A 27,860-nucleotide genomic window follows, 5' to 3' on the forward strand; every position below is an offset into this window, starting at 1 on the left:
TTCATAAAACCTTAATGGTTTCATTTTTCTGTTTCAGATTACTTGCAGCATATAATAGTCTTACCGACAAACACCTGGCTGGATATTTTAACAATACGAGGATAAGGCAACATCTCTTAAGATCAGGGCTGGTAAGTTTTTGCTTTACTTTCTCCCTGCCCTTTTGTTTCATTAAGTCCAACAATTCCTTCCATTTTCTGGTTTTCTCTCTGAGCTAATTAGTGGCATGTCCTCCCCTCCTCATTTCAGAAAAAATTACTTCCTTTTCAAAGCTCTGATTTATCATTTTGAGGCTGTGTTTCAAAAGATAGGAAAAGAGGTCACAGGGACTACTAAGGCAACTTATAAATTACTGAGGAAAAACCCTGACTTCTCAGCAGCACATTTACTTCTTTGTTCATTCAGTTAGTCAACAGACTTATTGAACACAGTCTATGGGCCAAGAACTATTAAGGATTAAGGATAGAGAGGATTACTGTCTGTAGGAAAAATTATGTTGTTTTTAATAATCCCAGAATCTGTTGTGAAAGATACAAACAGTTCACAATTTCTCTTTGACTTTTTAAAAACAGTTTCATATTCTGGGGTGGTTTATTGATACATTAATGTATTTTGCTAGCTCCAAACTATCATTTCCACAATCATCCCATTCCTCTGAATGTAATGTAAAAACCACTAAAAAATACTAGAGCTTTCCATTGAAAGAAACGGGTTTGGTCATAGAAAGTGTGGTAGAAGAGTTTTGCTGTGTACTTTCTTAAGCCACGTGGTTTTTCTTAACCATTGTTGCTATGCCTGGCTTGTTTATAGGCTTGGCACTCTGGCCTGTGGATCTCAGGTCTCTGAGTGCTTGCTTTTTGCCTCCTGAGGCTTTGTTATCAGACAGACCTGGCTGAAAGTTGGCTCTGTCCTTTCCAAGGCATTGACTCTAGCAAATCCCGCAACTTTGTCAGCTCAGGCTTTCTCAATTGTAAAATAAAACTAATGATACCCAGCCCTCAGGATTGTTGTGGCAATTAGAGCTGTGTAATAAATGGTTGTTGTAATTATTGTGGTTACTATTAGCATTACTTCTTTGGATAACAATATGTGAGCTTCATGTGTAAACAGGAAGGACTTGGTATTTACTTATCAACATCATTAACAAGCACTTAATTGAACGTTTGTTATGTGCATGGCAACTCAGATAAGGAAGACACAGCTCTTTCTCTAGAGTAGTCTTTCAAATATAGGCTCTGAATCAGCAATGTTCAGCTTCACCTGGGAACTTGTTAGAAAATGCAAATTTTATAGCCCCACCCCAGACCTATAGAGTCAGAAGCTATGGGGGTGAGGCCAATCAATTAGTTTTTTAAAAAATTTATTTTATTAAATTTATTAGGGGGTGACATTTTAAAATAAAATTACACAGGCTTTAAGTGTACAGTTCTATAATACATCATCTGTATATTGCATTGTGTGTTCGCCATTCTCCTTCTGTCACCATTATTTGACCCTCTTTACCCTTTTCTTTTTTTTTAATCCTCATCCAAGGACATTTTTTCATTTTTTTGTTCAGATAGAGCGGGAGGGAGAGAGAGAGAAACATCGATGTGAAAGGGACACATCGAGTGGCTGCCACCCGCACGACCAACCAGGGCCAGGGACAAACTGCAACCAAGGTACGCGCCCTTAGCGGGAACCGAACCCGGGTCTCTCTGGACCACAGGCCGACGCTCTAACCGCTGAGCCAAACTGGCCAGGGCCTCTTTACCCTTTTCTACGACCCCCTTCCTTTCCCTCTGGTGACCACAAAACTGTTACCTGTGTCTAAGAGCTTTTGTTTGTTTTTCTTGTTAGTTTGTTTGTTGCTTTCAGATTTATATTCCACATATGAGTGAAATCATATAATTCTTGACTTTTTCACTCTGACTTATTTCACTCAGCATAATATTCTCAAGGTCCATTCATGTTATCGCAAATGGGAGTATATCACCTTTTCTCATGGCTGAGTCATAATCCATTGCACATACGTACCACATCTTCTTTATTCAATCCTCTATTGAAGGATGCTTTTTTATTTTTATTTTTATTTTTTTATGTCTGTGAATACTGCTGCAATAGACATAGGGGTGCATTTAGCTTTGTGAATAAATTTTTTGTGTTTTGTTTTTTGATCCAATCTGCTACTCTGTGCCTTTTTATTGGTGAATTCAGTTCATTTACATATAGGGTAATTATTGATGTATGAGGATTCCCTGCAGCCATTTTATATATATTTTTCTGGTAGCTCCGTGCCTCCATTGGTTCTTTTCCGTTGTGTTTCTGTCTGTTGCTTTTGTTTGGTGGTATTGTGTACTTTCCCCCTCTGTTTCCTCTTTTATTAAGTATGTGTCTCAGTTTTGAATTTCTTTGTGTGTGGCTACCATTAGGTTTATGAAAAAGAAAGTTTTGTGTGTACAGGATTCCTTTTTCTTTTGAATGCATCTGATCTCCATCCTTCTTTGTAAATTCAGAACTTTACCCTCCCCACTTTTACGTTTTTGTTGTCACAAGTTGTCCCTGTTTACGCTGCCAGTTTGTTGGTGATCATACTCATAGTGTTATGACCTTTTGTTCTTTGTTTCCTGCAATGAAGGTTTTCTGGTGATACATTCCCTCAGCTTTTGTATGTCTACAAAAGTCTGTATTTCTCCTCCATATCTAAAGGATGACTTTGCTGGATATATTACTATTGGCTGATAATTTCTCTCTTTCAGTAGTTTGAATATTTGAATATCTAGCTTAAAGAGTTGCTGCTGAGAAGTCCTGTGACAACCTAATCTGCTTTCCTTTATAGGTTAGATTTTTCTTTTCCCTGGCTGCCTTGAGCATTCTTTGTCATTAATTTTTGACAGTTTTAATAAATTGTGCTTTAGAGAAGGCCTTTTTGGATTGAGGTAATTAGGAGTTCTGTTGGCTTCTTGGATTCGAGATTCTAGCTCTTCCCATAAGTTTGGGAATTTCTCATCAAGTATTTGAATAGGCTCTGTTCCTTTCTCCCTCTCTTCTTCTGGTGTGCCTGTAATTCTTACATCTTCTTCCTGATGGAGTCAGATAGTTCTCACTTTTCTTTTTTTAATGCCCAAGTCTCTCTCTTCTTCCCTCTGCATTCTTTTTAGATTTCTGTTTTCAATATCACTAATTCTTTTCTCCATCTGGTCAGTTCTATTTCCTGTTCTTGCTAGTTCATTCTTGATCTCTTTATTGAGTTCATCTCCAGAATTTGTATTTGGTTCTTTTTTAAATATTCAGTATCTTTGGTGAAGTACTCATTTTATTCATTGATTTGGTTTCTGAGTTCATTAAACTGCCTATCAGTGTTTTCTTGCATCCCATTGAATTTTTTCATAACTGCGATCTTGAATTCTCTGTCATTTAAACCACTTATTTCCATGTCTTTACTTTTTTTTTTCCCCCTGGAGATTTTCATTTTCTTTCTGAGCTGCCTCATTTACCTTGGTTATTCCTGGTGTTTGATGGATTTCCTCTCTCTCTGTGCATCGAAGTAGCAGTAGCACATCTCTAGTACATCGATAAGTCTTTCCATTGTTTTCCAGTAGGTAACACTGAATCGTAAGTTGTTTTAGCTCTCTTGTACTTCTCTGGCTTTTCAGATCTCCATGGGGTGATGGAAAATGGACTTTGTTTCCTGGGAAGGTGGCACCTCCCCTGGTTGTCTGGTCCCAGGGGACCAACCCTGCAGGGTAACTCAGTGGGTTGTGGGGCTCCAAACCCATGAATTCCCAGTGCTGTCCCCATGGATGTCCTCTGGTCGCCATCGCTGGGAGGGCAAAGCAAGAAAGGGGGCAGCCGGGTTCCCCCAGCTCACCCCATCCCCACACATTGAGGCTGCACTAGTGGTGGTGTCTGGCTGTAGACGTACATATATCTTTATGAATAAATGGTTTCCATTTTTTCGAATAGATACCCAAGAGGGATTTCTGGGTCATGTGGTAATGCCATTCTTAATGTTTTGAGGAACCATCATCCTGTTTTCCATAGTGGCTGTACCAAATTAAAATGGCCATGTTATTCAAAGCAATTTAAAGATTTAATGTAATCCCCATCAAAAGCCCAATCTGTTTTTCAATGTGCCTTCTAGGTGACTTTAATGCAGGCTCAAGTTGAACAACTTTTGCCCTGTAGGAACTTCCAGTCTAGCTGGAGCGATCACACAACCCCCAGAGGAGAGATACTAATGACTCATGTCAACTGCAGAGGGGAGGCAGTTCAGCACATTCTCAACATATTTCTCCTGTTGGAGTACATGACATGCTATCCCATGGACAACGCGTTTCCAAGACTGCAGTGGAGTTTTAGTTACAGGCGTACTCTCCATAAGCATACCCCTTTCTTCCCCTGGGAAATGTATGCATAAAAAACGATTATCAGCAGCCAGTCATTTGTAGCACAGCTTAATTGCAACACTTCAATATGTTGCAATAACATTTCTAAAAAAAACCCACAGTTATCAAAATTGAGAAACCTGTGGGTGCAGATTAGATCTGAAAATGAAGTGGAAAGGAAGATGAACAATCCAAGAAAAATATCACCCTTTGTTTACAAAACATATAGAAACACACACACACACAAACACACACACACACACACACACACACACACACACACACACGAAAGAAAGAAAGGAAAATGCCCACAGGAAGGATTAAAAGAAAAGAAAAACAAGTACAGTTGTCCCTTGAATGACAGATAACACAAGTTTGAATGGCATTCGTCCAATTACATGTGCATTTTTTTCAATAAATACCTGTATTGTTTTTGATTTGTAGATGTTGAAGGCCAACTGTATGCATTGATTTACATCATTGTATACAGGGGACTTGAGCATCTGTGGATGTTGGTATCAGCAGGGGTCCTGGAACAAATTCCCCACAGACACTGAAGGACAACTAAGTTTTTGAGGATTCAAAAGTTATATGCAGATTTTCAACAGTGTGGGGATGAGTACCCCCTAAATCCCATGTTGTTCAATGGTCAACTATAAGTAAAAAACAGAAACTACCATTTCTGGGATTTGCAATGATGCCAGTAGTAACGAGTCTGGAATATTTTATATCTGCAGCACTGCATAATCTAAAAATATCTGAATCACAACAAGTTATATTACATTCTGGGCTGGAGAGTGGAAGAAGAAAGAGCAGTGTGAAAACAAAGTAATGAAGCCAATTATTTTAAAAACAAACTGATGAGAATCTCTGTAGCTTACCTGTTTTGCCCTTCAGAGTATACTACCTGTGAGAGCATCAGTCCTGTGATCACTGCTCCTATACATTGTTTCAAGGTAGCACCCCACCCCTTCCTCCCTGATGTGCACAAGAAAAGAAATGAAAAGAACACCTGGGTTCTATCAAGGGAAAATTGCCACTCTCATGAAAACCTTGTTTTAAACAAGTGCACCACCTGTGTGTGTTTTCACAGCGATGGGTAGATACGACTGTCTTTTTCTTTTTTTGCCTTATGAAATATTTATTAAAAGTGAAAGTTTATCAACCACAGTAGTATACTCCTTTAGGCTCAGGAGACGCTGCTTCTCTCTCTACCTCTGCCTTTTTGATGACTAACAATACATTTTCTGCTTTGTATTTCTGTGTGTGTCTTATTTATTCATGACAGATCACAAGAAGTGGAAGAATACTTTCTGAAAAAGAATACAAACTAAATATCATGAAGAAGGATCACCAAAAATATATCCGGCAGTGCTTAGCCCAGGCTATTTTCCATAAGGTCCTCGATATGGAGGTACAAATATTTACTATTTTCTTTATAACTGATATTTTCTTTCTTTCTTTTTTTTTTTATTGATTTTTCAGAGAGAGAGGAAGGGACAGAGAGATAGAAACATCCATGTGAGAGAGAAACATCAATTGGCTGCCTCCTGCACACCCCCTACTGGGGATCGAGCCTGCAAACCGGACATGTGCCCTGACCAGGAATCGAACTGGGACCTCTAGGCCCATGGGTCATGCTCAATCCACTAAGCCACACCGGCTGGGCAGATCACTGATATTTTCTAGTATAGTAATTAATAATGCTTCTATATCCAGAGGCAGAGGTATTCTTCTTTTAGCTCATTAAAAAAGAATGGAACAGCCCTGGCCGGTTTGGCTCAGCGGTTAGAGCGTCAGCCTGCGGTCCGGAGAGACCCGGGTTCGGTTCCCGCTAAGGGCACGTACCTCGGTTGCAGTTTGTCCCCGGCCCTGGTTGGTCGTGCGGGTGGCAGCCACTCGATGTGTCCCTTCACATTGATGTTTCTCTCCTCTCTCTCTGTTCCTCTCTCTCCCTCCCACTCTACCTGAACAAAAAATGGAAAAATGTCCTATGGTGAGGATAAAAAAATAAATAAAAAAAAAAAAGAATGGAACAAGGTGACCTGAGAAACGCTCTATATTTCTCCAGGTAGCAAGGAGCCAACAGGCTAATGTAAGCTTTTCTCCATTTCAGTTTGAGAAAAATATGGACACCATTATATACTTTGTGATTTTTAATGTAAGAAATGTAGATTTTTAACCCATAATGGCTATTCTAAAACATACCAGCCCTCACCATCTGTACCTCAATTTCCATTTGCTAAAAAAAAAAAAGTGATGTCTGTTTAAATATCAGTAATTCTACTGCCATGAATTATTTCAGATTTGTTACTCTTTTAAGGCTCCGAAGCTCAGCCGTATGCTCAATTCCAAGGAATAGGCATAGAAACATCTGCCGTCCCTCCTACTTTAGGCCACATTGGTCAGCATGGATTTACAATCTAAGCAGCAACAACATTTAAAAAAAAATCTGACATGGCATTTTTAGTAGGATAGCTAGCTAACTTGATAAATTATTTTAGCCTTGCTCCATGAAATTTGTAGTTTCAAGCATCAACACCATTTTAATCTCTGTGAAAAAGCATGTCACTTCTTGGCTTGAACATATAGCAATAAATCAGAAAACCTGCCTCATAAAACCATTGACCTGTGGGTGCAGTAAACATTTATGAACAACTATAGAATCATCAGTAAACCAATACCAAGTTTAGTGCCACTGAAAATTATGCTACCATTATATTAAGCAAGTGTATTCGCTCAAGATGGATGTGATCTGTTAATTTACGGATTCATTTTGTGCTTATATCATGAGCATGAGTTACATAGAATCACTGTGTATGCCCCCAAACTCACTTGTTTATAAAAATATTCATTGCAATTCTACAACTAATATTTAAAAAAACAGTACAGTGTAAAATTAATCTATACCTAGTTTCAAACTTAATCAGTAGGCACCAAGTTCTGTATTACCCTTGATTCTTGAAGTTTGGTTTTCCAAACTTTCATGTAACTGATACATTATAACTGGTAAATGTGCTATTATTTAAGCATCTCTGTGTATTCTTAAGGTCTGGAATAAATATTTTAGATAAATGGTAAATATAATACATGATATATATAATTATCACATATAAATTAATTAACAAATATAATATTTCTTTCTAAATTGTCTCACATTTAGTTTAGGCTGATGCTGTTTACTAATGTTGTCCTATTAATATTCATCGATTCATGCAACAAACAATAATTGCAGGCTTACTATGTACCATTAGGAGGCTATGTGATGCATAGCTGCGAGATATAATTTTGAAAAATACTGTGGAAAGTGATCGGATGCTAGAAGAACAGCAAACAGACTGAGCTCAGAGAGGAAGGGATCGGTGACTGCCCCTGCAGAGGCAGAGGAAGGTGCACAGACGTTCTGCCGTGTGTAGTAGACCTTGAACACGGAATGGGAGATCGCGTGAACACACGAGGAAGGCGTTTCGGAGAGTGAGAATACAGAGGCGTGGAAGGACATTGTGCATGAAAGGAAAGCTCACTGAGGCCACACTGCACAGGGCTGGCTGAACGAGCGGCAGGAAGGGACACTCCCCAGTCCGTCGGGGCCCAGTTTCCGGAGGGCCTCCAATTCCAAACTAAGTTTGGAGTGCAGTGATGAGGAGATGAAACGTTTCTTTAGCAGGAGAGTGAAACAGAGGAGCAGAGCTGTTTTAGAAAGATGATGTTGCTGAAAATGCAGAAGATGGATTAATGAGCTGGAAAAGATTGGAGGTGGGAGGTCAATTAGGAAGCCGTCGCCAAAGGGTGTGAACTAACAGCAGTAGTGACACGCTGGGGAGACGTGGCTGTCTGTGGGGATGGGGAGAGGGAGGACGACTGAGTGAGGCAGGCTGAGGAGCTCTGAGGTTTCTAGCTGGGCGGGTGGTGTGTGCACTGCAGGAGATCAGGGACCACACAGGCAGGAACAGAATCTTTGTTCGAGTGGCGGAAAGGTGCCTGATAGAGTGGTGTCCTGGAAGCCATCAGGTTCTCATGAGTGGCAGAATGGTTATGCATGGTGAGTGCTGGGACAAAAGAATTTAGGCTTGACCCAGAGGACAAAGACATTGGTGACCTTGGTAAAAGCAGTTCAGCGATGGTGGTGAGGAGAGGCGGTGGGAGTGGGTGACTGCGATGAGTTGGAAATAAGTAGAGGATGGAAAGTGGTTGATATCAAACCTAATAAAGTTTGGTGATAGGTGGGTGGGAGCACAGGAAAGGGGGGAGAGGAAAGGGAAGTGCTTGGGTCAGGAATGGCCGAGTCTGCAGGGCCTCGGACAAGCAGGAGGGGGTCAAGGACAAAGAAAAGCCTTTAGAATGCTCTCAAATGTGTCTCAACTATTTTAATCTGAATTGTAAGCAGATTATTTTTACATGAGTTTTATTTTTTAATTATATGACTAATATAGGAAATTTGGAAAACACAAGAAAGCATCAAAAAGGTAAATAACCACATATAAAGCCTCCTCTCGGAAATAACTGCTGTTTACATACTCACCTTTTCTTTTAGTCTCTCTTCATATTTATACATTAATAAAAGCAGGCTATGTTTTGAGAGGACCATGGTTTTGTGAAAACAAACAAACAAACAAACAAACAAAAACAACAAACAACAAACATATATAGGAAGATAGTGTCAGACTGAAATTCAACTATTGACTAGACGTGTGACCTGGGGGCGAATTTGTGACACTCTGCCTCAGTTTCTGAATTTGTAAAATAAGATTGCTTAGCAATTACAGTTGTTTAAGAAGAGATGATACACACGAAACACCTTCCTACTGTGGGGACAAGCACACAATATGAATTTGAGAAATTAAATTGCCTTTCTGTGCAATTCTGTATTCTCTTTTATTTCTGTATTACATGTAGTTTCCATTTTTAAAAACAAAATCTTTATAACTTAATTTTAATGATTATATTCTATTCCATTGAATGTGCGAAAAACTTAACCATTTTAAGGTTAATAGTGCTTCTGAATTTCTGCATTGAAGAGAACAACCTCCCAACAACGACCACAAAAACCTTTTTGATAGCCTCTTTGCACATAGAACATTTAAAGAAAAAAATCCAGATTTCCTCCTAAGTTTAGAAGTGAAATTTATTGGTTAAAGGGTAGGGATACTTTTATCTGTCTGAGATATGTTATATTGGCTTTCCAAAGAGTTACACCAATTTATATTCCCACTTGCACACTAAAGCAGGGGTTCTTCTCCATCTCCATGACAAGAAGGGTAATTGAGAATACCGTTAGCTGGTAGGATTATTTTCCTCTAAAAAAATGTGTCGCTGTAATTGATATGAATCTCTCATCCATTCTTTCCTGTATGCTTAGCGTTACCATCAGCTTGAAATTAAAAAGAAACTGGAGACCTTAGCAAGAAAGGAGCGAATTCAGAGGTTTAAGGTAAGAAGCTGCATAACTCTCTGTTAACTTCATAATAGAATTTAATGATTATGAAAGCCATTGGTGCTATTATTGACGTTCCTTTGGGCACTTTACTTTGGGTAAGTCATAGCTGAGGTCAGGTGATGGTTTCACCAAGCCGAAATCTTGACCACCATCATTACAGATCATGACAAAACAGGAGCTGCCCATGCAAAGTAAGTTTTATGACACAAACCTTTCAGAGAAAATCTTGAAAACGTGTTTCAAGTTTGGAATTTTGCTTTTGTATTTTCTTGGCTGATATGTGACAGAGGCTGGAAGATTTTTTGTTTTTTTGTCTTAAGAAGGTAAAATAGATGGTGATGTTTGCTATGTGATAGAGAACAGGGCATTCCCAGAATGGTCCAATGGAACATTTTCATGCAAATGTGACCCTTGAGAGCATGCGGTAGGAAAAATCTACCCTAGCAAACAAAAGCATAAGATTTAGGCATTTAGGACGAGATGTTTAAAAATTCCTTGCTGGTTTCCTATTTTCGTATTTGTATCCTTATTGAGGTGAACGTATGAAATATATAAATTTGAATCGAGAGATGAGAGATTCAATTAGGCCTGTTTGAAAGGTTCCAGTGTAGGTGGGCAGTTTTACTCAATTTCCTGAGCCGTTCGAGCTCACATGTTCATTTTCTGTGCCGTATTACAAATGTGAGGCCTGAGACATTTCACAGACTGATGAATATTTGCACAGCTTCTATAGAACAACTTGCCATAGAAGATAGTAATTTTTCCCTCTTGCCTGATAGACTCAAATCTCTCTATTTTATCATGGTCAAAAGATAATCTTGTTACAAAAGTGTTGTTAAATAACAGAAGACAGGTCAGTTTTTCAAGATCAGAAGAGTTAGTGTGTAGAGATTTGTGGTTAATTCAACTTTGCCAATATGTCCTCCATCAGGGACTGAGTTATGGGTTCTATAATTCACTGCTGAAGTGTTGATGGAGAAAAACGGTTCCTGGAAATAAAGAGTGACTCGTGCTGCCCGGAGCAGAGTGCGGTCCTCTCTCGCCCAGGTTGCCAGACACACGAACTAGACAGATGGGCAGGTTACAGCGCTGGAAGATCTGTGGTAGACACTCCAGTTCCTCCCTGTATGATTTTGGCTTGTAACCATTTTCACTTTATGGCTGCGCTGAGTGAAAGACCTACATTTTGGCCTCTTTTGTGTCATACGCGCGCCTTTTGCTCAGAGCATTATTTAATAATGTTTCAAGGTAGAAAAGTAACACTTCCTGGTACTCTCTACCGATCAGAGCGGTGGGGAGCATTGTGTTTCTTGCAGTGATCTACTTAAAGCAGATGGATGAGTATTTTTGTGAAAACGGAGGATACACTGCCCCTGTAGATATTTCTTTGAATAAAGCAGACCTAGTTTCCTGCCTTTCACTACCGCAGCCTGCTGCCCAGGACAGCTGCGGAAACTTCCTGGCTCTCATGATAGACCTCAGAAGGAGCATTTTGAAACTAACGGCAAAGGACTTCTTTTGTCACGTGGTATTTTTTACCTGGTAGGCACTAACCAAACCTGGATTATTAATTATGCATCAGTTTGTTAAATTACTTTCTTATTCTAGGGGGAGCCCATAAGGTGGCCAATGGAAAAAGGCAAGCCAGTACTGAACCCCCACCCACCAGTGGGCCCAAAGACTAACCGTGGCCGTGGTGTTCTGGTCGCTGAAGGGCATTCCAGTCCAATAACACTGGTGAGTCACATCAAACTCCCTGTCATGCACCATCCCCGGTAATTAATTTATAATTTCTTATTACTCTCAGAAAGAATGCTGTCTGGGTACATGTCTGTATAATTCTGAGAATTCTTTTGAGTGAAAGCATAGTCCTGCATCTATTCAGCTCTGTCTCTGCTGAACGCCCCACCTCTAATCAACAACACCCCCCGTCGAATTCATTTTGGTTGTTACTGCCAGATTAAGTTACTTTAAGGACAGAATACTTGTGTTATTTACATGTCCAAATACCTTCACCTGCTTTGTGTCACCTCGAGAAATATCTTTCACCTGATATTTAAGGCCCTACACTCTCTGACCTCAGCTGAGCTATCCCACAATTATCCTTTAGCATTCGGCAGTGCAGCAAAATTGAACCCCTTTGCCGTACTTGTGCTTGTGTTCTGACCTCTGCATTTTGTTCTTGCCGTTCCCTCTGCTCCCACCTTTCTTGTAGAGCTTACTGATGGTACTCGATCGCATTTTGGGCCAGATACTTCTATTTCTGCTTCGTTTATCAAAAGCATGTGCACCTAACTCCAAGATAAAAACAATTAAATGTGCAGAAATCCCATGTAAAGAAATTGCACACTGACCTTTCCTTCCAGTTTGATTCATTTATAACCCAGAGGTGGTATTTGCTTGAAGGAAGGTAAGGTAGCCTGAAACAATATAGACACAAGGAAAGATTTGCAGAATGTTTGCTGGAGGTTGGTGGTTGAAGTTGTAAATGAATTGCTTGATTGCATCTTTATTCTTGCTTTGTGTAGCCTAATATATTTCCTTGTTAGCATGAACATTTTTTTGGATTGCACAATGTTTATAGAGAAATTGCAGTGCTTTCACAGATTGTTAAAGCAGGTTCATCACGTAGAATGTTAAGCTTTGACATTTTTCAGAAGGTAAATATGTTTTGACATTTCCGGGTGAACGGCTCAAGTTATGAAAAGCAACCGTCTTCCCTTTGTTGTCGCCATATTTCCGGGCTTTATTTAAATGTATACGGACACAAATAATTATTCTATTGGGTGGCACATTCACGAGACTTGCAAAGGCTTAAACTGGGCGAAACAAAAGAAACAATCACATACGGTTTTCTATCTTCCCACCTGTTTCAGAGAGGAAAAAGCCTTGAAAGGCTTTCTTTTCAATTTTCCAGCTGAACACCCTCAATAAGTAGTTTATGATACATCCAGAAGATCTTAATGTGGCAGGAATGAGAAAGTAATTTAAAAATTACAGGAAACACTGTCACCAGCACTTTAGAAGCCTTTCTGTCTGGTCAACCACAGCTCTTCTCTTGGTCACCCCCTACGGTGCTCTGCACCCGAAGGGACACCTATCGCGATCTTGGGAATCGTAGTTTCTATTCTGTAGAAATTCAGGTCCTCCTCTTTGTTTTCCCAACCTGGATGCATGTTCTTTAAATTTGACTCCTGATCTCAAAGTGCCATTGAGACAACAATCCTTTTGGGATATTGCCATCGATTTTGCTCTTTTAATGTTCTTGAGTGAATATGGAAAGCACCCAGTGAATAGTTATTGCATTTGGTCACTAACTGCACCTAAACTTTCAAAATAACATATAAGCTTTTAGCTGCATTGCTCCAGTTAAAACTCTGGAAAGTCACTCAACGAATTCTGCACAGGCTTGGAAAATGCACCCCCAGAGATCTTCCACTAAGAATTAGAAATGCTCAGCTAAGCTGAATAATCACCAGGTAGTCAGTTTCGATTCACATTCTGGTACAGATTTGAAAATGTTAAGCTACAGTGCCATGTTTATTCCAAGAAAATATATTATGAACAATTTAAAATATAGCAGATTTAAGGTGGCCTTTGATGTGAACTACAACAGTTTGTAGCTCACAGCTGTTAGTTGAATGGTGCAGATTTGTTTTTAGAGATAAATGTAATCAGTTAAACATTTGACTGCTACATTCATCTAACTGAATGATATCTGTATGCAAATGGGGAGAAGTAAAATTTAGAACACAACAGTCAATTGATCATGTTCTAGTTTATAGTTAACCTGCTTTTTTGAATTCCTACATTAGTTTTTCAATGTTCTCATGTTCAGTTGGATTATTTGACAGGAGAGAGTCTTAAGGCTTATTTGTTTCACAGAGTCCAAAGGAACTTTTTTGAATGATCCGATTCCCTTGTTCAGAAACCTCTAGCTTGGTTTTTCTTTGTGGGTTTTACGACCCTCCACTTTTGGACTCATAGGCTTATGTTCCATTTCATGAAATCCAATGCTGTTCTAGTCCATCCATTTGGTTTCCTGTGTTGGTCAGGATATAGGTTTGTGTGCAGAGACCCAAAACAACAATGACTTGAACGTAAGGCAGCCCCTCTCCACCCCAATACTCATTCTTGCATGTCAGCTGGTGTGACATTTCTACTCTATAAAGTCATGAAAAGCTCAGACTTCTTCTCTCTTAAGCACATGATCTAGAAGTTTCATGTATCACTTCTGCTCACATCTTATTTGTCAAAACTGAGCATATATGTATTCAGGATGGCAAGAGGTGCTGGAAAATGTGATCTTTATTTGTAATAGCCGTGTTTCCTGATGAAAATTCTGTTACTGGTAAAGAAAGGAAAACAGATATTGGGAAATATTATCTTGGCCACCCTTCCCATGCCTGGCTATCTTCTGACTGGGCTGTTCAAATTTGCCGTTCCTCACCCCGGCTGGAGGGGCTCAGTTGGTCAGGCATCATCTTTAGCAGCGAAAGGTTGCTGGTTCGATTGATGTTTCATTCTCATATCGATGCTTCTCCCTCTGTCTCCCTCTCTCTCTAAAGAAAAAAAAATCTTTTAAAAAGAATGTACCATTCCTCTTCTCTTCTCCTCCATTTTCTTCTGTTGTTCATCCATTTGGATAAAATATAAGTGCTTCGGTGGAACTCATTTTCCAGTCTCATTGACTTATTCCAAATAACTTTACTTCTCCGAGCTGTGAGAGCTCAGGAATTGTGTTGCATTGTCTCTTTGGCAGCAGTTATGTGGATCGTTTGGCACTAGCTGTCCGTGTCACCGTTGGGTGTTAAAATTTACTTTTTAATCTCTTGGTAGTACTTATAAATATTGACTTAATAATATCAGAGATTTAACACATGACATACTTGTCAGGATGGCACAAAGACCAACTATTGGTGGTAGAAGTTACCCTGTCATTTTTTATGTATTTACATTTTTACATAGTTGACTATTTTGTTCACCATTCTTTAGAATCAATGTATTAAACCTTATTATGAGGCATCTATCTACTATTCTTCTCCTATCCTCTTGTCCAAATATGTATGCATCATTCTTTTTTTTTTAATCCTCACCCGAGGACATTTTTCCATTTTTTGTCCAGACAGAGTGGGGGGGGGGAGAAACATCGATGTGAAAGGGACACATTGAGTGGCTGCCACCCACACGACCAACCAGGGCTGGGGACAAACTGCAACCGAGGTACACGTCCTCAGCGGGAACTGAACCCAGGTCTCTCTGGACTGTGGGCCAATGCTCTAACCGCTGAGCCAAACCGGCCAGGGCGTATGCATCATTCTTAACAGGTTTTCTACCATTTTATTGTAATAGAATAACTAGGCCAAAAGCCTTGTTTTTTCCACTTTTGAAACATTGCCGCCCTTTGTACTGCCCTCATACTGTTCTGTCAGTGCCGCGAAAGACGCTGCCCCGGCTCCACACTGGCATCTCGGGTATTCTCTGCAGTATATTCTTGATCAGAAAGTGTGCCAGCCAGGGTCTCAGCAGGAAACAGATGGCTCGCACAAATAGGGTAATTAGGAAGGTTTAGTAAAGAAACTGCTTACAAAGATGCATGCAAGGGTAAGGAAAACAACTAGGGATGTTTAGCGTGCTGGGGTCAGCCCGGTGGGAACACGCACCACCTCGGCCTGAGGGGAAGGGAGTGCTTGGACAGAAATCTCTCCTACCTGTGCGCTGGGAGAGGACTTCCTGACACAGCTGGGGACTTCCTGACACCAGCTGGCCCATCACAACCTCGGTAGGAAGGGTCCAGGAGAATGAAGACCCCAATCTGGTTTCCTCCTGTCTTTTGATCTCCTGCTGATACTTTTCATTGGCCAAAGGTAACAGGAATCCTGGGGTCAGTTGGTGTAGTCCATGAAGAAATGACTCCCAGAGGCCAGAGCAGGGCACAGAAGGCAGACAAGAGGGGCACATGGGAAACTTCCAGCCCACAGAACCTCTCGGTTTTTTCACAGTGGTTTCTAAAGTTGCCAGGGACTCTTTTTTTATTTTTATTTTCCTAGTGTTTCAAGGAAGAGGCTGACTAAATAGTAATGCATTATAGTGAAGCATTTACCTTTCTTCTTCTTTTGAATCGCAGTGCTTGGACTTCAGCGCTAATCTTAAGACTTAAAGGACCCACAGTACAATTTACGTTGAAAACATTTAAATAGAAATGCGTTCATTCCAATCATATCCCTTTAGATCTCTAAAATAAGAACATCATTCAACTTAACATTTAATTGAGCAAAGCCCTTCTAGGAGCAACATAAATGAGGTGTTGTCAGTGAGTGTACAGTATGAATAAAATACAGGAACCTAACAGAGAACTTCTCCTTCATCTAGATACTATGTAGTTGTGGCACTTAGTTATGTCAAGAACTTCTACACCATATGTTTTAACAAATACGTTAGGTCATAAGGGTATGTATAATGGAAGGACGTAATTAAAGTTTAATCTGCTCAGTAAAAAGGCACCATTAATTACTCTAGTCAAGGTGTTGGGTTATTAATTGGTTCTGGAAACATGTCAAGGTACTAATTTAAATGGATTTTTTTCCTAATTGTCTAGACAGCCCCTAGACCATACACTGCCCCAGGAATTATGCAGCCTCCGATTCGATTACAGCCTCTTCCCAGTAATCCTGCCACAGGAACTGTTCCAAAGGTCACTCCGGGCTCCAGATCAAAAACCTCACCGCTGGAAAATGCAGCTCCGTTTCCCACTGGGGTAAATGTTATTTCTTCAAGAAATATCTTTTTATTCTCAATTAGACTATTAGATTATCACAGTATTTACGATGCTAGATTGAATGTATCTCAGTGAAACGTGGATTGCGCACTTATTAAGCACTCACGATGGTCTATTTAATTATCTCACTCCAATGGGAAAGCCTATAACTTCCGTGTTAGTGAGCAAAAAGAGTAAGGAGCAGAAGTGCAGTAATGTCAAGTGATCTCATTAATTTGAAGGGTTGTATGAAAAACAAAGAGGAACTTTCTATAGTTGGACATAACTTCTATCAGAACAGACCCGGTGGTGACTGCTTCCAAAGTTTAATGCACGAAACCTAGAAAATGAAACTTTCCAAGAACAGGTTTGCATTTGCATGCTGACTTACTTTACCACCAGTGTGGGAAATTGCTTCAAGTTTGATTCTGGAGAATGTTGGATATAAAAGGAAAAGAAAGTCCATCTTTAAAAAATGCTGAATTAAGCACAAAGAGGAGCTTGACTCTGCTTCCTTTTCAAGGTCATGTCTCGGGTCATTTTTAGATATTTTAAAGAGCATAAAAGCAGGTATAGTACCCACATCTGAGTTCCTTAAACAGGGAGGCAACAAAGGCATTCAGTAGTTAGGGAGGGTATTGTTTATATTTCTAACACAAGACAAACATTTGCCAGCTTAAGAACCTGTGTCATAATACAATAGTCATTGTGTTCAAATGGGTGAATTCAGTTCCATTCCTTTTTTAGGAAACGTAAGACATATGAAATTAAGATGTTTTGATCTATCTCTGACAGACAACCTTGACACTAAGGAATTAATTCATATAAATGATTGTTTCATAATAAGAGTATAAATATAACTCTAAAAATGATAACTAATATTTTAATTCATTTAGCATGGTTTTTAGCTTATATAGCATGTAATTTAATTTATTATACATACATTATTAATATAATTTATTATCATTTAATAGTACTTTATCAGAAAGCAGGGGAAATTAAACTGAAAGTGATGGTATGTTTCTAGGGAAGACTGCTTAGAGACAGGCAGGAACTTACTGGGGCATAATTAGGTTGCTACTTTCTAGGGTCTGGTCTCCACTTAGGGGGTCCAGACAGCTTCTGTTTCAGCTAGGGTTCAGGAATGGTCCAATCCTGAGAGATGGTCTCAGGCTAACTAAAATAACCCACCACAGGCTAATTTTTCTCCCTATAGTAAACCAGAACGGGGAGCAAAATCATAATCAGGGATCATTGCTCCACAAAAGATCAAGTAATCCAAGTTGGTAGAAGCAGCGCATGTCCACCCCGTAGGCAGACCTGCGTGGGACGCCACATCACAATGGGCAGGTTGCCTGGTGAGCACGGAATCAGAGTGAGCAGACACGGCGGAATGGAATGTTAGCGGCATCAGGCGAAGATGGCTTGATGCACCTATCTCATTTCAGGAATGGGATGCCAAAGGTACCAGAAAACTCAAGGGTCTTTGGCTAAACCCCCCTGTATGCTCCAAGAATAACTTTGCCATTAGGACTGGAAATATTCAAAGTCCAATGGGTGAGATTTCCTCTACCCTAGATAATACTTGGATGGGCAATTTCCATGTTTGCCAAGGTGACTATATTCTTTTCTATGCTCCTAGAAGTATTATTTTACTATACTACTTTGATAGATACATTTTCCGGCAAGATAGGTGAATACTATCAGTCAGATATTCACGTTCTACTGGCTACGGGAGGGATTTATTTTTCCTTTCAGGTGATTTTCCAAATCTGCTCTGAGCCACTAGGTGGATTTATTAATTAAATATGCATGGGGCCTTTTATTCTTCTGTTTTCAAGTTTTGGGGTGTAAGTGATTGCGGGACAGGCACTTAATGGTAACTTACATGGCTGACAAGATTGAGATTGAGCCCATATTAATTTAAACTAGCTAAACTTACACTTTTCATTCAGTAAATATTTACTGGGCGCTTGCTCTCACTGAGGGACTGCTCTCAGCATGTGCGGTATATCAATTATCAAGACGGGCAAAAGTCTCTCACTTACTGGAGTTTACCTTATGATGTACCCAGACAAAATATATTGCCAGAAAAGGCATGTAATTTTTTCAATGGCACTGATGATAAAAATGATTTAATATAATATCAGACAAGAAATTCCTGGAGAATAGTAGTCTGCATGATTGACGAGTACACAGTGAACACTCAGTAAAGTTGCATTGCTTTCTCAAAGATTAAAGAAGGATGTGGTATGCCTATGGGAATTGTTTGAAGGTACAACAGACATAAGCAGGTCGATCCTTCTAGATGTCTGGAGTGAGGATCTTTGATTTAGGCAAAAGCAATTTGGTAAAAAACAGGCTGGTTGCAATCAAATTGAGTAAAAATAATGACATATTGAAAATGATTATCCTTAGAATGAGAGTTTCTCATGCACTATTGATAGAAATAGAACTAGGTGCAACTATTGTGAAAGCAATATGGAAATACCTGTCAACATTTTAAATGAACATGCTCAAGCATTTTAACATATAGGCATTTTCTTCCAGAAATACACACATATGTGAAAAGAAATAAATTCATGAATATTTAGTAGTATAATAGTGAACAATATAAGATACCTAAGAATTTAATAGGGTATTATTTTAGAATGTTATAGTATATTAAAGTATGTTTAAAATAATAAGATATAATTATTTGTACTGGCATGGAAAGATGTTGAAGATGGTCTGGGCTAAAACTGTGAGGTAAGAAACAGCATGTTAATTTAAAAAAAATTATCAGACCATTTCCAAATAAGGCATGAAGTTGATTGACAATTACTAGAAATTAAAAAACAAAATAAAAAAAACAAAGTGTTGAAAGTTTTTCAGTCATTCATTTTATTGTTTTTATTATTTTCACTTTAATTTATATTTTTATTGTAATACAATGCACACCATCACAGAAAAATGAAAATATAGAAATAGTAAAATGAGAATACAACACCTGCAATATGAATCATTCTAACAATTAGAAACTCCTTGGTGAGTGTCCATTTAAATCCCTCTCTGTTTACATAAAGGTTGTCTTCAATCAGAATATGTACTACACATACATGTCTTTATTTGACCTGCTTTTATTTATTTACAATGAGAAATGTTTGGAAAATGACTTCCCTTTCTTAAAAATAACTTTTCACTATTTAAGCATCTCAAAATAAAGAATAAATTGACCGAAAAAAATTTAAAATCATACCAAATAAATTGGTAAAAAGTAGGTAAAAATAATTTAAGATGACTTATAGTTTGCCTTGGCCAGTTTGGCTCAGTGGTTGGAGTGTCTGCCTGTGGACCAATGAGTTGCGGGTTTGATTTCACTCAAGGGCATGTACCTCGGTTGCAGTTCGTCCCTGGCCCTGGTCGGGTGGTGCGGGAGGCAACCAGTCGACGTGTCTCTCTCTCATCAATATTTCTCTCTCTCTCTGTCCCTCTCTCTCTCTTCCCCCTTCCCTCCTTCCCACTCTATCTGATGATAAAGAGAAAAATATCTTTGGATGAGGATTAAAAACAATAATAATAATAAGATGACTTAAAGTTTGGAAAACTACCTCAGATACACAAAAATAATCAATTTGTGAAAATTCAAAGACTCAAATATAACTGAAAGAAGTAACATAATTATTGATTATAACTTTGGTGCTTTTTAACTGTTGAGGTAATACATGTTGATCAAACTTTCAAATAATACAAAGATATATAAAATGCTATCCTCCCCAATAATCCAAATCTCCATGGCAACTTTATGTTCAAGTCTTCCAGATATCAATTTTATCAAAATCCATAAATAAATTATTTAAAAGAAATGTATGATTACACCACATGGATCTTTTCATGTCAGAATGAATATATTCACAATATTCCTTTTGAAGCCTGGTGAGAATCTATTATAAGAACAAAGCAAACTTTAGTTAAACATTCTCCTATTGATGGACTTGATGGTTCAACTAAATTTGTTACATTGTGTGTGTGTGTGTGTGTGTGTGTGTGTCCTCACATTTACATCAGTGTATTTGTATAGTTATCTTGCAAATGAATTTCTAGAAAAAAATAAAATGAATAGAATCACTGGGTTAGCATCTGTATTTGGTACCTTGATATTATATTATCAAAGACTATTATAAAACCTGAGTGGGTGAAATGAATATAAGGAAAGTGCTAACATCCTATTGTTAAGTAGATTGTTCAACCCTGATTCAAAGTAAACACTTTAAACTTCTTGATTCTAAATTGTTTAACTTTACTTTGATTTAATGGATTGTTGAGGAAAAAAAATCCCCAAAGTACCACAAAGATGCCATCACTGCATATTTGGTTTAAAAATACACTTAATAAGGTTAGAAATTCATGAAAATTTAATTTGCTATGGATACTTCAAACAGACTGGAGTGTTTTGAGTTTGCCTATTTAAATCAGTTGTGTTTGCATGCAATGCCAATCATACAGTCTTGTCTCTAATTTTGGGTTACGTTGAGTCACCATTTCTCTTTCACTGGCTCTTATGTCATGAAATGTGATTACAGGGCAAGAAGGCGATGATGAGGTTCAGGAGCTCCATGGACAATTCACATGGAGGGAATCAATATCGACTCCTGAACGCTAACAATTACATGATGCCTATTCCTCCTCCACCTCCTCCCCCGAATGGAAAAATCACGAGGGAAAATAGATCTGAAACATGGAGAAGGAGAAGATTTCGTCCAACCACTGCTCCAAATGGCTTAGAACCAGTCTTTGCCAGGGTGATTATGGAATTAAGTTTTCTTTTATTAATTTAGCAGAGACTACATTGCATTATTAAATTTCTAGATATGCAGTAAAATACTTTAAGGAAATCAAAGGCAAAATGACTTGCATAAATAATTATAATACTTTTATAAATGTAATCGTAAGCTTAAATGAATCTGAAATCAAATATTTGAGTAGCACAGTTCAGTAACCAATTGCACAATTGATAAAAATCCAGCAAATCTTGTGATTGAATTGTTTGTACTATACCCATTTCCAAATTATTTATTTCCTTTAATTTTCTCATTCAGTCACATTGTCAGAAATATTTCAATATTTAATGTATGAAAATTCAGAAACTTAAACATAAAAAGCAATGTACTATATAAAATAACACACAAAAGCTTACTTTTAGTGATTATTGGCAACTTACTGTATAGCATTTAGAAAATAATTTAATGTTCTTTGAAAATATTGTACTTTGTTATTCTCATTTCCTCAAAATACTGATGAATAGTCCTAAGACCAGCTAACCAGTTGTACAAAGGTAAAATATCTCTCAACTTTTATTGTGTAAGTATACAACTAAATACAACTAATTGTAATTATATGTAATTTTTGTGATTATTAGCAGGTAGCTGGGCCAACATTTCACTGATTGAGAATTAGGGAATGTAGTGTCAACTTGCACAAAGACTTGTTAAACATTATTGTGGTAAAATTGGTATATAAGGTTTTATATATGTATGAATATGTATATAATAATTTGATATTTGTATACACTATATAGTGTTCACCACTATAAGTCTAGTTACCACCCATCACCATACAATTGATTCCCTTCAACAATTTAACCTTTTCCCCAACACTCACACCTTCTAGTAACCGGCAATGTTTTCTGTATCTATTAATTTTTTTTTGTTTTGTTATTTATTTCATTCATTTTAGATTCCACATATAAGTGAAATCATCCTATATTTATCTTTCTCTGTCTAACTTTTTCACTTGACATAGTAGCCTTAAGGTCTATCCATGTTGTTACAAATGACACATTCCCTTCATTATATATGGCTGAGTAGTAGCCCATTGTGTGTGTGTGTGTATCACATCTTTATTCATTCATGCATTGATGGACACTTAGGTTGTTGCCACATCTTAATTATTATAAATAATACTGCAGTGAACTTAGAAGTGCATATCTCTTTTTGAATTAGTGTTTTTGTATTCTTCAGATAAATATCCAGAAGTGGAACAGCTGGTTCATGTGGTAGTTCTAACCTTAACTTTCTGATGGAAATTATGATTTGAAAATATCTTCTTCCATTCAACAAGTTGCCTTTTAGTTTTGTTGATGGTTTCTTTTGCTGTACAGAAGCTTTTTAGTTTGATGTAATCCCATCTGTTTACTTTTGCTTTTGTTTCTCTTGCCTTTGGAGTCATATCTAAAAAAGGCCACCAAGAAAAAGGAGCTTACCAAGGACTTTACCACCTATGGATTTTTTTCCCTAGGAGTTTTATGGTTTCAGGTCTTACATTCAAGTCTCTAATTCATCTTGAATTATTTTTTGTATGTGGTGTAAGATGGTGGGATAGTTTTATTCATTAGCATGTGGCCATCTAGTTTTCCCTGCACCATTTATTGAAGAGACTGTCCTTTTTCCACTGTATGTTCTTAGCTCCTTTGTTGTAAATTAATTCTTTATGAATGTACAGGTTTATTTCTGGGCTCTATATTCTGTTTCATTGATCTGTGTATCTGGATTTATCTAACTGCCATACTGTTTTGATTACTAGTGCTTGTGGTATAGTTTGAAACCAGGAAGCATGGTATTGCCAGCTTTGTTCTTTCTCAAAATTACTTAGACTGTTTGGGGTCTTTTGTGGTTCTACACAAATTTTGAAATTATTTGTTTCACTTCTGTGAAAAATGTCATTGTAACCAACCTCATTCTTAAGTGCTTTATTTACTTTTTGTTAGCATCTCACTCTTCGCATCTGTCCCCACCAATAACTGTCTCTAAAACTTGAGACTATTTTCCTCATCTTGATCAGATTTCCTCCTTTCACTTCTTTTTTCACCAATTCTCCCCCTTTGTTACAGTCTGACAGAGCATTGTATCCCTCGTCTCTGAGGTGATCTCATCCTGTTCCTTACCCATGGCACCTAACATTGTCTGTTATTCTCTCTCTGATTTGTATTTTTATTCTTTTTCTAATATTCATCCCTGTCTCTCAACATTCCTGGGCCTTACATAAAGTAACCAAACCCTTTCCTCACATTCTGTAGCCTTAGACTTCTGATTTCTCCTTTTCTACTGAAAGTTCTCTGAAGAGTAGTTTATTGTAGTTTAATCTTGCATACAACCCCAGGCAACTCAGCTTATAACAGCAAAGGTTTATTTCTTGCTCTCATTATTATTTGTTGTTGGTCATCTGTAATTCTGGGACCCAGACTGGAGGAGTTGTCCTTGTCTGGGGTATGTTGGCCTCATGGACAGCAGAACCATGGAATGCATTTTTGTTGTTGTTGTTGTTCAGGTAGAGTGGGAGGGAGAGAGAGGAACAGAGAGAGAGAGAGAAACATCGATGTGAAAGGAACACATCGAGTGGCTGCCACCCGCACAACCGACCAGGACCGGGGACAAACTGCAGCCGAGGTACATGCCCTTAGCGGGAACCGAACCCAGGTCTCTCAGGACTGCAGGCTGACGCTCTAACCGCTGAGCCAAACCGGCCAGGGCCCATGGAATGCTTTAAAGATGCCTCTCAATACTCACACATGTCACTGGCACTTGAACTCCAGCCCCAAACCTGACATTAATAGAGTGGGAAGTGTCACCCTACGAGAGGGGCAGTGACTATTTGGAGCAATAATAGAATCTACTACATCCACTGACTTATTTTGAACCCTACCTCCTGGTACTGGTTTCCACCAGGCCAACAAAATGTTGTCTTCTTGAAGGATGTGGCCCCCACTTAGAAATATAGTGACTTCCTTGTCATCTTCACTTGGTGGCAGTGTTTGATTTTCTGATGTTAAAATATATTACTGAGATGAACTCTACCTCTTCATACTTAAAAAAAAGTTTAAATGTCTCATATTCATAAGAATATATAAAATCTATATGTGCAAGTTAAACAACAATAATCAGGTAAACACCCATGTTCACACCATTACTTCTTGACTAAGTAGAACACTACTGTCATATTCTGAGCCCCCTAGTCCTGAGCCATCATATCCGCAGTTGCTTCTCAGGGCAACTGCCCTACTGATATCTCTGTTAACTGAGTCCTGCGTTTCTCTGGAGTTCTATCACTTATATGCCTAGCACTTCAGAAAGATGCTCAAACCTAACACTATAACAAAAGAATACTATTTCCAGGAGAAAATACGCTGACTAGAGTTTTTGAGTCACCGTCTGGGGTTGGTGTTTTGTTTGTTTGTTTGTTTGTTTTTTGATCATTTTAAGAGCCTCTTCTGGGGAAGTCAGAGAAGCCAGGTCATGAGCATGTCCTAAGAACATGGGTCTCACCAGAGTCAGGGCATCTAGGGAGACCCTCATGTGGGCCAGCCAGCGGACATCAACAGGAATGTGGTTAGGTGAATGAGCTTCTGGAAATGGGTATAGAGAAGAGAGCAGCAACTTCTTCATCCTGTGGTCATGACAAGTGAAACACAGATAAGCATCTGAGGCAGCTTTCCTTGGGCATCTGCACTGATAGAAATGTAGCATGGTGTCAGCTGAGCAGGCATCCTGGCTTTGCCAGGACTTAGCATGTCTCTCTCTTGAGTCATAGGGCTTCAGCTTGCCCTGGACCTAAAAGCAAACAAACAAGCAAACAAACAAAACACAAACAAAACAAGCACACACAAAAACTTTTGTTGTCTATTTTTGAAATCCCTAACTTGGGAATGTTGAAACTACTGGACTGATGCTCTAATATTCTTAGCTTTTCTTTCTCATTTTCTATTTCTTTGTCTTTATTCTACTTGCTGGGAGAGTTCTTCAATTTAATCTTCCACACATACTGCTGAGTTTTTTCTTTTACTGCCTTATTTTAATTCTAAGTACTCCTTTTGTGTTCACTGAATGTTACTTTTAAAAAGCTTCTTATTCTTGTTCTGTATGATTTTGATTCTTTGCTATTTCTAGAGACTTGCTTTGTAGGCTAATATATATTCTGTTTTTGTAAAGAATGTGATTCTCTAAATGTTCGGCCAGAGTTCTATAAATGCCCAATAAATAAGAAATGTAAATTATGTCATTTATATCTTTTACATTCTTAGCATTTTTTCCCAAAATCTGTGTGGTCTCACAGTTTCTGAATTCTAATGACCATTCTCTGTAATTGTAGATTTGTCGATTTCTCCTTGTTTTGCAAATGTCAAGTTCTGTTTTGTAAATGTTCAGAACATCTTGTTTTGTGCTCTCAGATTAGGAGTACTCTATTTTACTGGTGAAGTGATTTTTTTTTTTTAATCATTAAAAAAGACCCTCTTTATTACTTATTACTTTTGCCTTAACATCTATTTTGACTAATAGTTCTTTTCCTTATTTTCTATAGATTAGTATTTAATATATATATTCTTTACATTCAGCCTTTGATGTCTGTACATTTAGGCTTTAAGTGTATTTATGCAACATATGGGTGCTCTGTGCTTATTTCAAGCTGAGAATCTCTGTTCCTTTCATAAGTGAGTTTAGTCCAATTACATTTATTTTATTTAGTAGTATATTTAGATTTACTTCTATCATCTTAGTTTTTATTTTTTATTGACCATATTTTTCTAAGATAGTAGCATTTTATGCTTTTATTGACTCTTCCTGGAAACGTCCCTCTCTTGCCTTCTATGGTACTATGCTTCTTTGCCATCCGCTATTATCTCTTGTCTTGCTCCTTTGTGTCTCATCTTCTTCTTCACTTCTATATCTAGCCATCACCATAGACTTAGATCTTGACACTTTTTTAAAAAATTCAGGAGGTAGTCATCTTCCCAACATGGCTTTGATAGCTTTCTAGGAGTCCCTTGGATTTGTCTTCAGCTCCTGGGTCTTGGGGTATAGAATAAATTGGCACGATGGGGTGACTCATGCACTTTTACTTTCAGTACTTGCATTTATTTTATGTTGATCTAGAAATGATTCTTTTAAGGGGAGGTGGCTCTCATGACGAATTCACACATTAAATTCACTCTTTTATATTATGAGTACAACCCCAAAGTACCCTTTAAATGTTCTTAAAAGGAAAGAAAGAGACAGAAGGCAAAGAAATATGGCTTGCTGGTGACCCACCATTAGTTTGTCTATGAATGTGTAGAACATGGTCCCTGGATTCTGTGATCTGTGTCTCTAGGGGATGATCTATGGGGCCAAATGATGAGGTGTGGTAGACCTCACAACCCCACACATCGCTTCTGAGCCCTGTTGTTTCATTTCATTTTGTACTAGGACTTGCAGAGCTTTATATTGCTTTTACAGAATCTATGAGACTAGTTAGAATTTCCTCTGGGTTTATCTCACCCGTCTGCAGATGTTTGTGTCCTCACTCAGGATTACTGTCACTTACTCTATACAGCATCCTACTGAAGAGGTGGATGATACCATAAATAGGCTTCCAGATAAAAACCTACTTAATTGATCATTACCTTTACCAGTTAAAAAAATGAACAAAACAAGTTTGTTTTATTTTTACATGATTTGTGGAAGAGAGGTCAAAAAGCTTCTCCAGGCAAGAACTAATCTGGGGCTTTCTCCATATCTGGTGAGATCACTTACCCACCTCCTAGACTCCAAATGAGCCCTGTGTAATCACAGATGCCTGACTGGTAGGCCCTAGTGCCCCTCGAATTTGGCATGATTACAATTTCAGCCAGGTTCTCCATTTAATTGCTTTATTTTTCATAAAGCATGACCTTTTCTCTAGTAATTTGAGCTCAAAATCTAGGATTTCTTCTCCTCTCTTCATCATACATCAAGTTAATTGCTAAGTCCCTTAGATCAGAGATGTCCAATAGAAATATAATGTAAGCCACATAAGCAATTTTAATTTTCTAATAACTACATTTCAAAAGGTAAAAAGAACATGTGAAATTCATTTCAATAATATATTTTATTTAACCAAGTATATCCAAAATTTTATTATTCCACGGTGTAATTAATCAATATAAAAATAATGTAATGAGGTATTGCACATTTTTAAATACCATGCCTTTAAATTCAGTAAGTAGTTTATACTTCCAGCTCTTCTCATTTGAATGAGCCACCTTTCAAGAGCCCAACGGCCAAGGATGGCAAGTGGCTGCATCGGAGACAGCGCACCTCTGTACCTTAACCATGGCTCATGCACCTGATTATCCTGTTTTCCTTCTCACTGCTGCATCTTCAGTTCAGACTCCTGCTACCTGACTCTTAACCAGGCTATTGCAATCATCTACATACTCATGTCCTGCCTCTAAATCAACAAATAGCTCAATTTAGCTTTTATTGATAATGACAAGCACTGTGCTAGGTGCCAAAGCACTAACATAAAT

At 38.2% G+C, this 27,860-nt stretch overlaps 1 protein-coding gene across 1 annotated transcript in view; it reads left to right on the forward strand.

Moving 5' to 3' along the window:
- The window catches only part of ERICH3 (glutamate rich 3), a 114,291-nt gene that overhangs the window by 21,373 nt on the left and 65,058 nt on the right, over positions 1 to 27,860 (forward strand). Inside the window, exons 2-7 of the mRNA XM_036256783.1 lie at positions 38 to 131; positions 5,656 to 5,781; positions 9,727 to 9,798; positions 11,413 to 11,541; positions 16,403 to 16,561; positions 21,124 to 21,342. Of these exons, the coding sequence (XP_036112676.1) occupies positions 38 to 131; positions 5,656 to 5,781; positions 9,727 to 9,798; positions 11,413 to 11,541; positions 16,403 to 16,561; positions 21,124 to 21,342 (799 nt within the window). The remainder of the gene's footprint in view (positions 1 to 37; positions 132 to 5,655; positions 5,782 to 9,726; positions 9,799 to 11,412; positions 11,542 to 16,402; positions 16,562 to 21,123; positions 21,343 to 27,860) is intronic.

Source organism: Molossus molossus, unplaced genomic scaffold, assembly GCF_014108415.1.
Source record: "Molossus molossus isolate mMolMol1 unplaced genomic scaffold, mMolMol1.p scaffold_m16_p_12, whole genome shotgun sequence".
Lineage (NCBI taxonomy): Eukaryota > Metazoa > Chordata > Mammalia > Chiroptera > Molossidae > Molossus > Molossus molossus.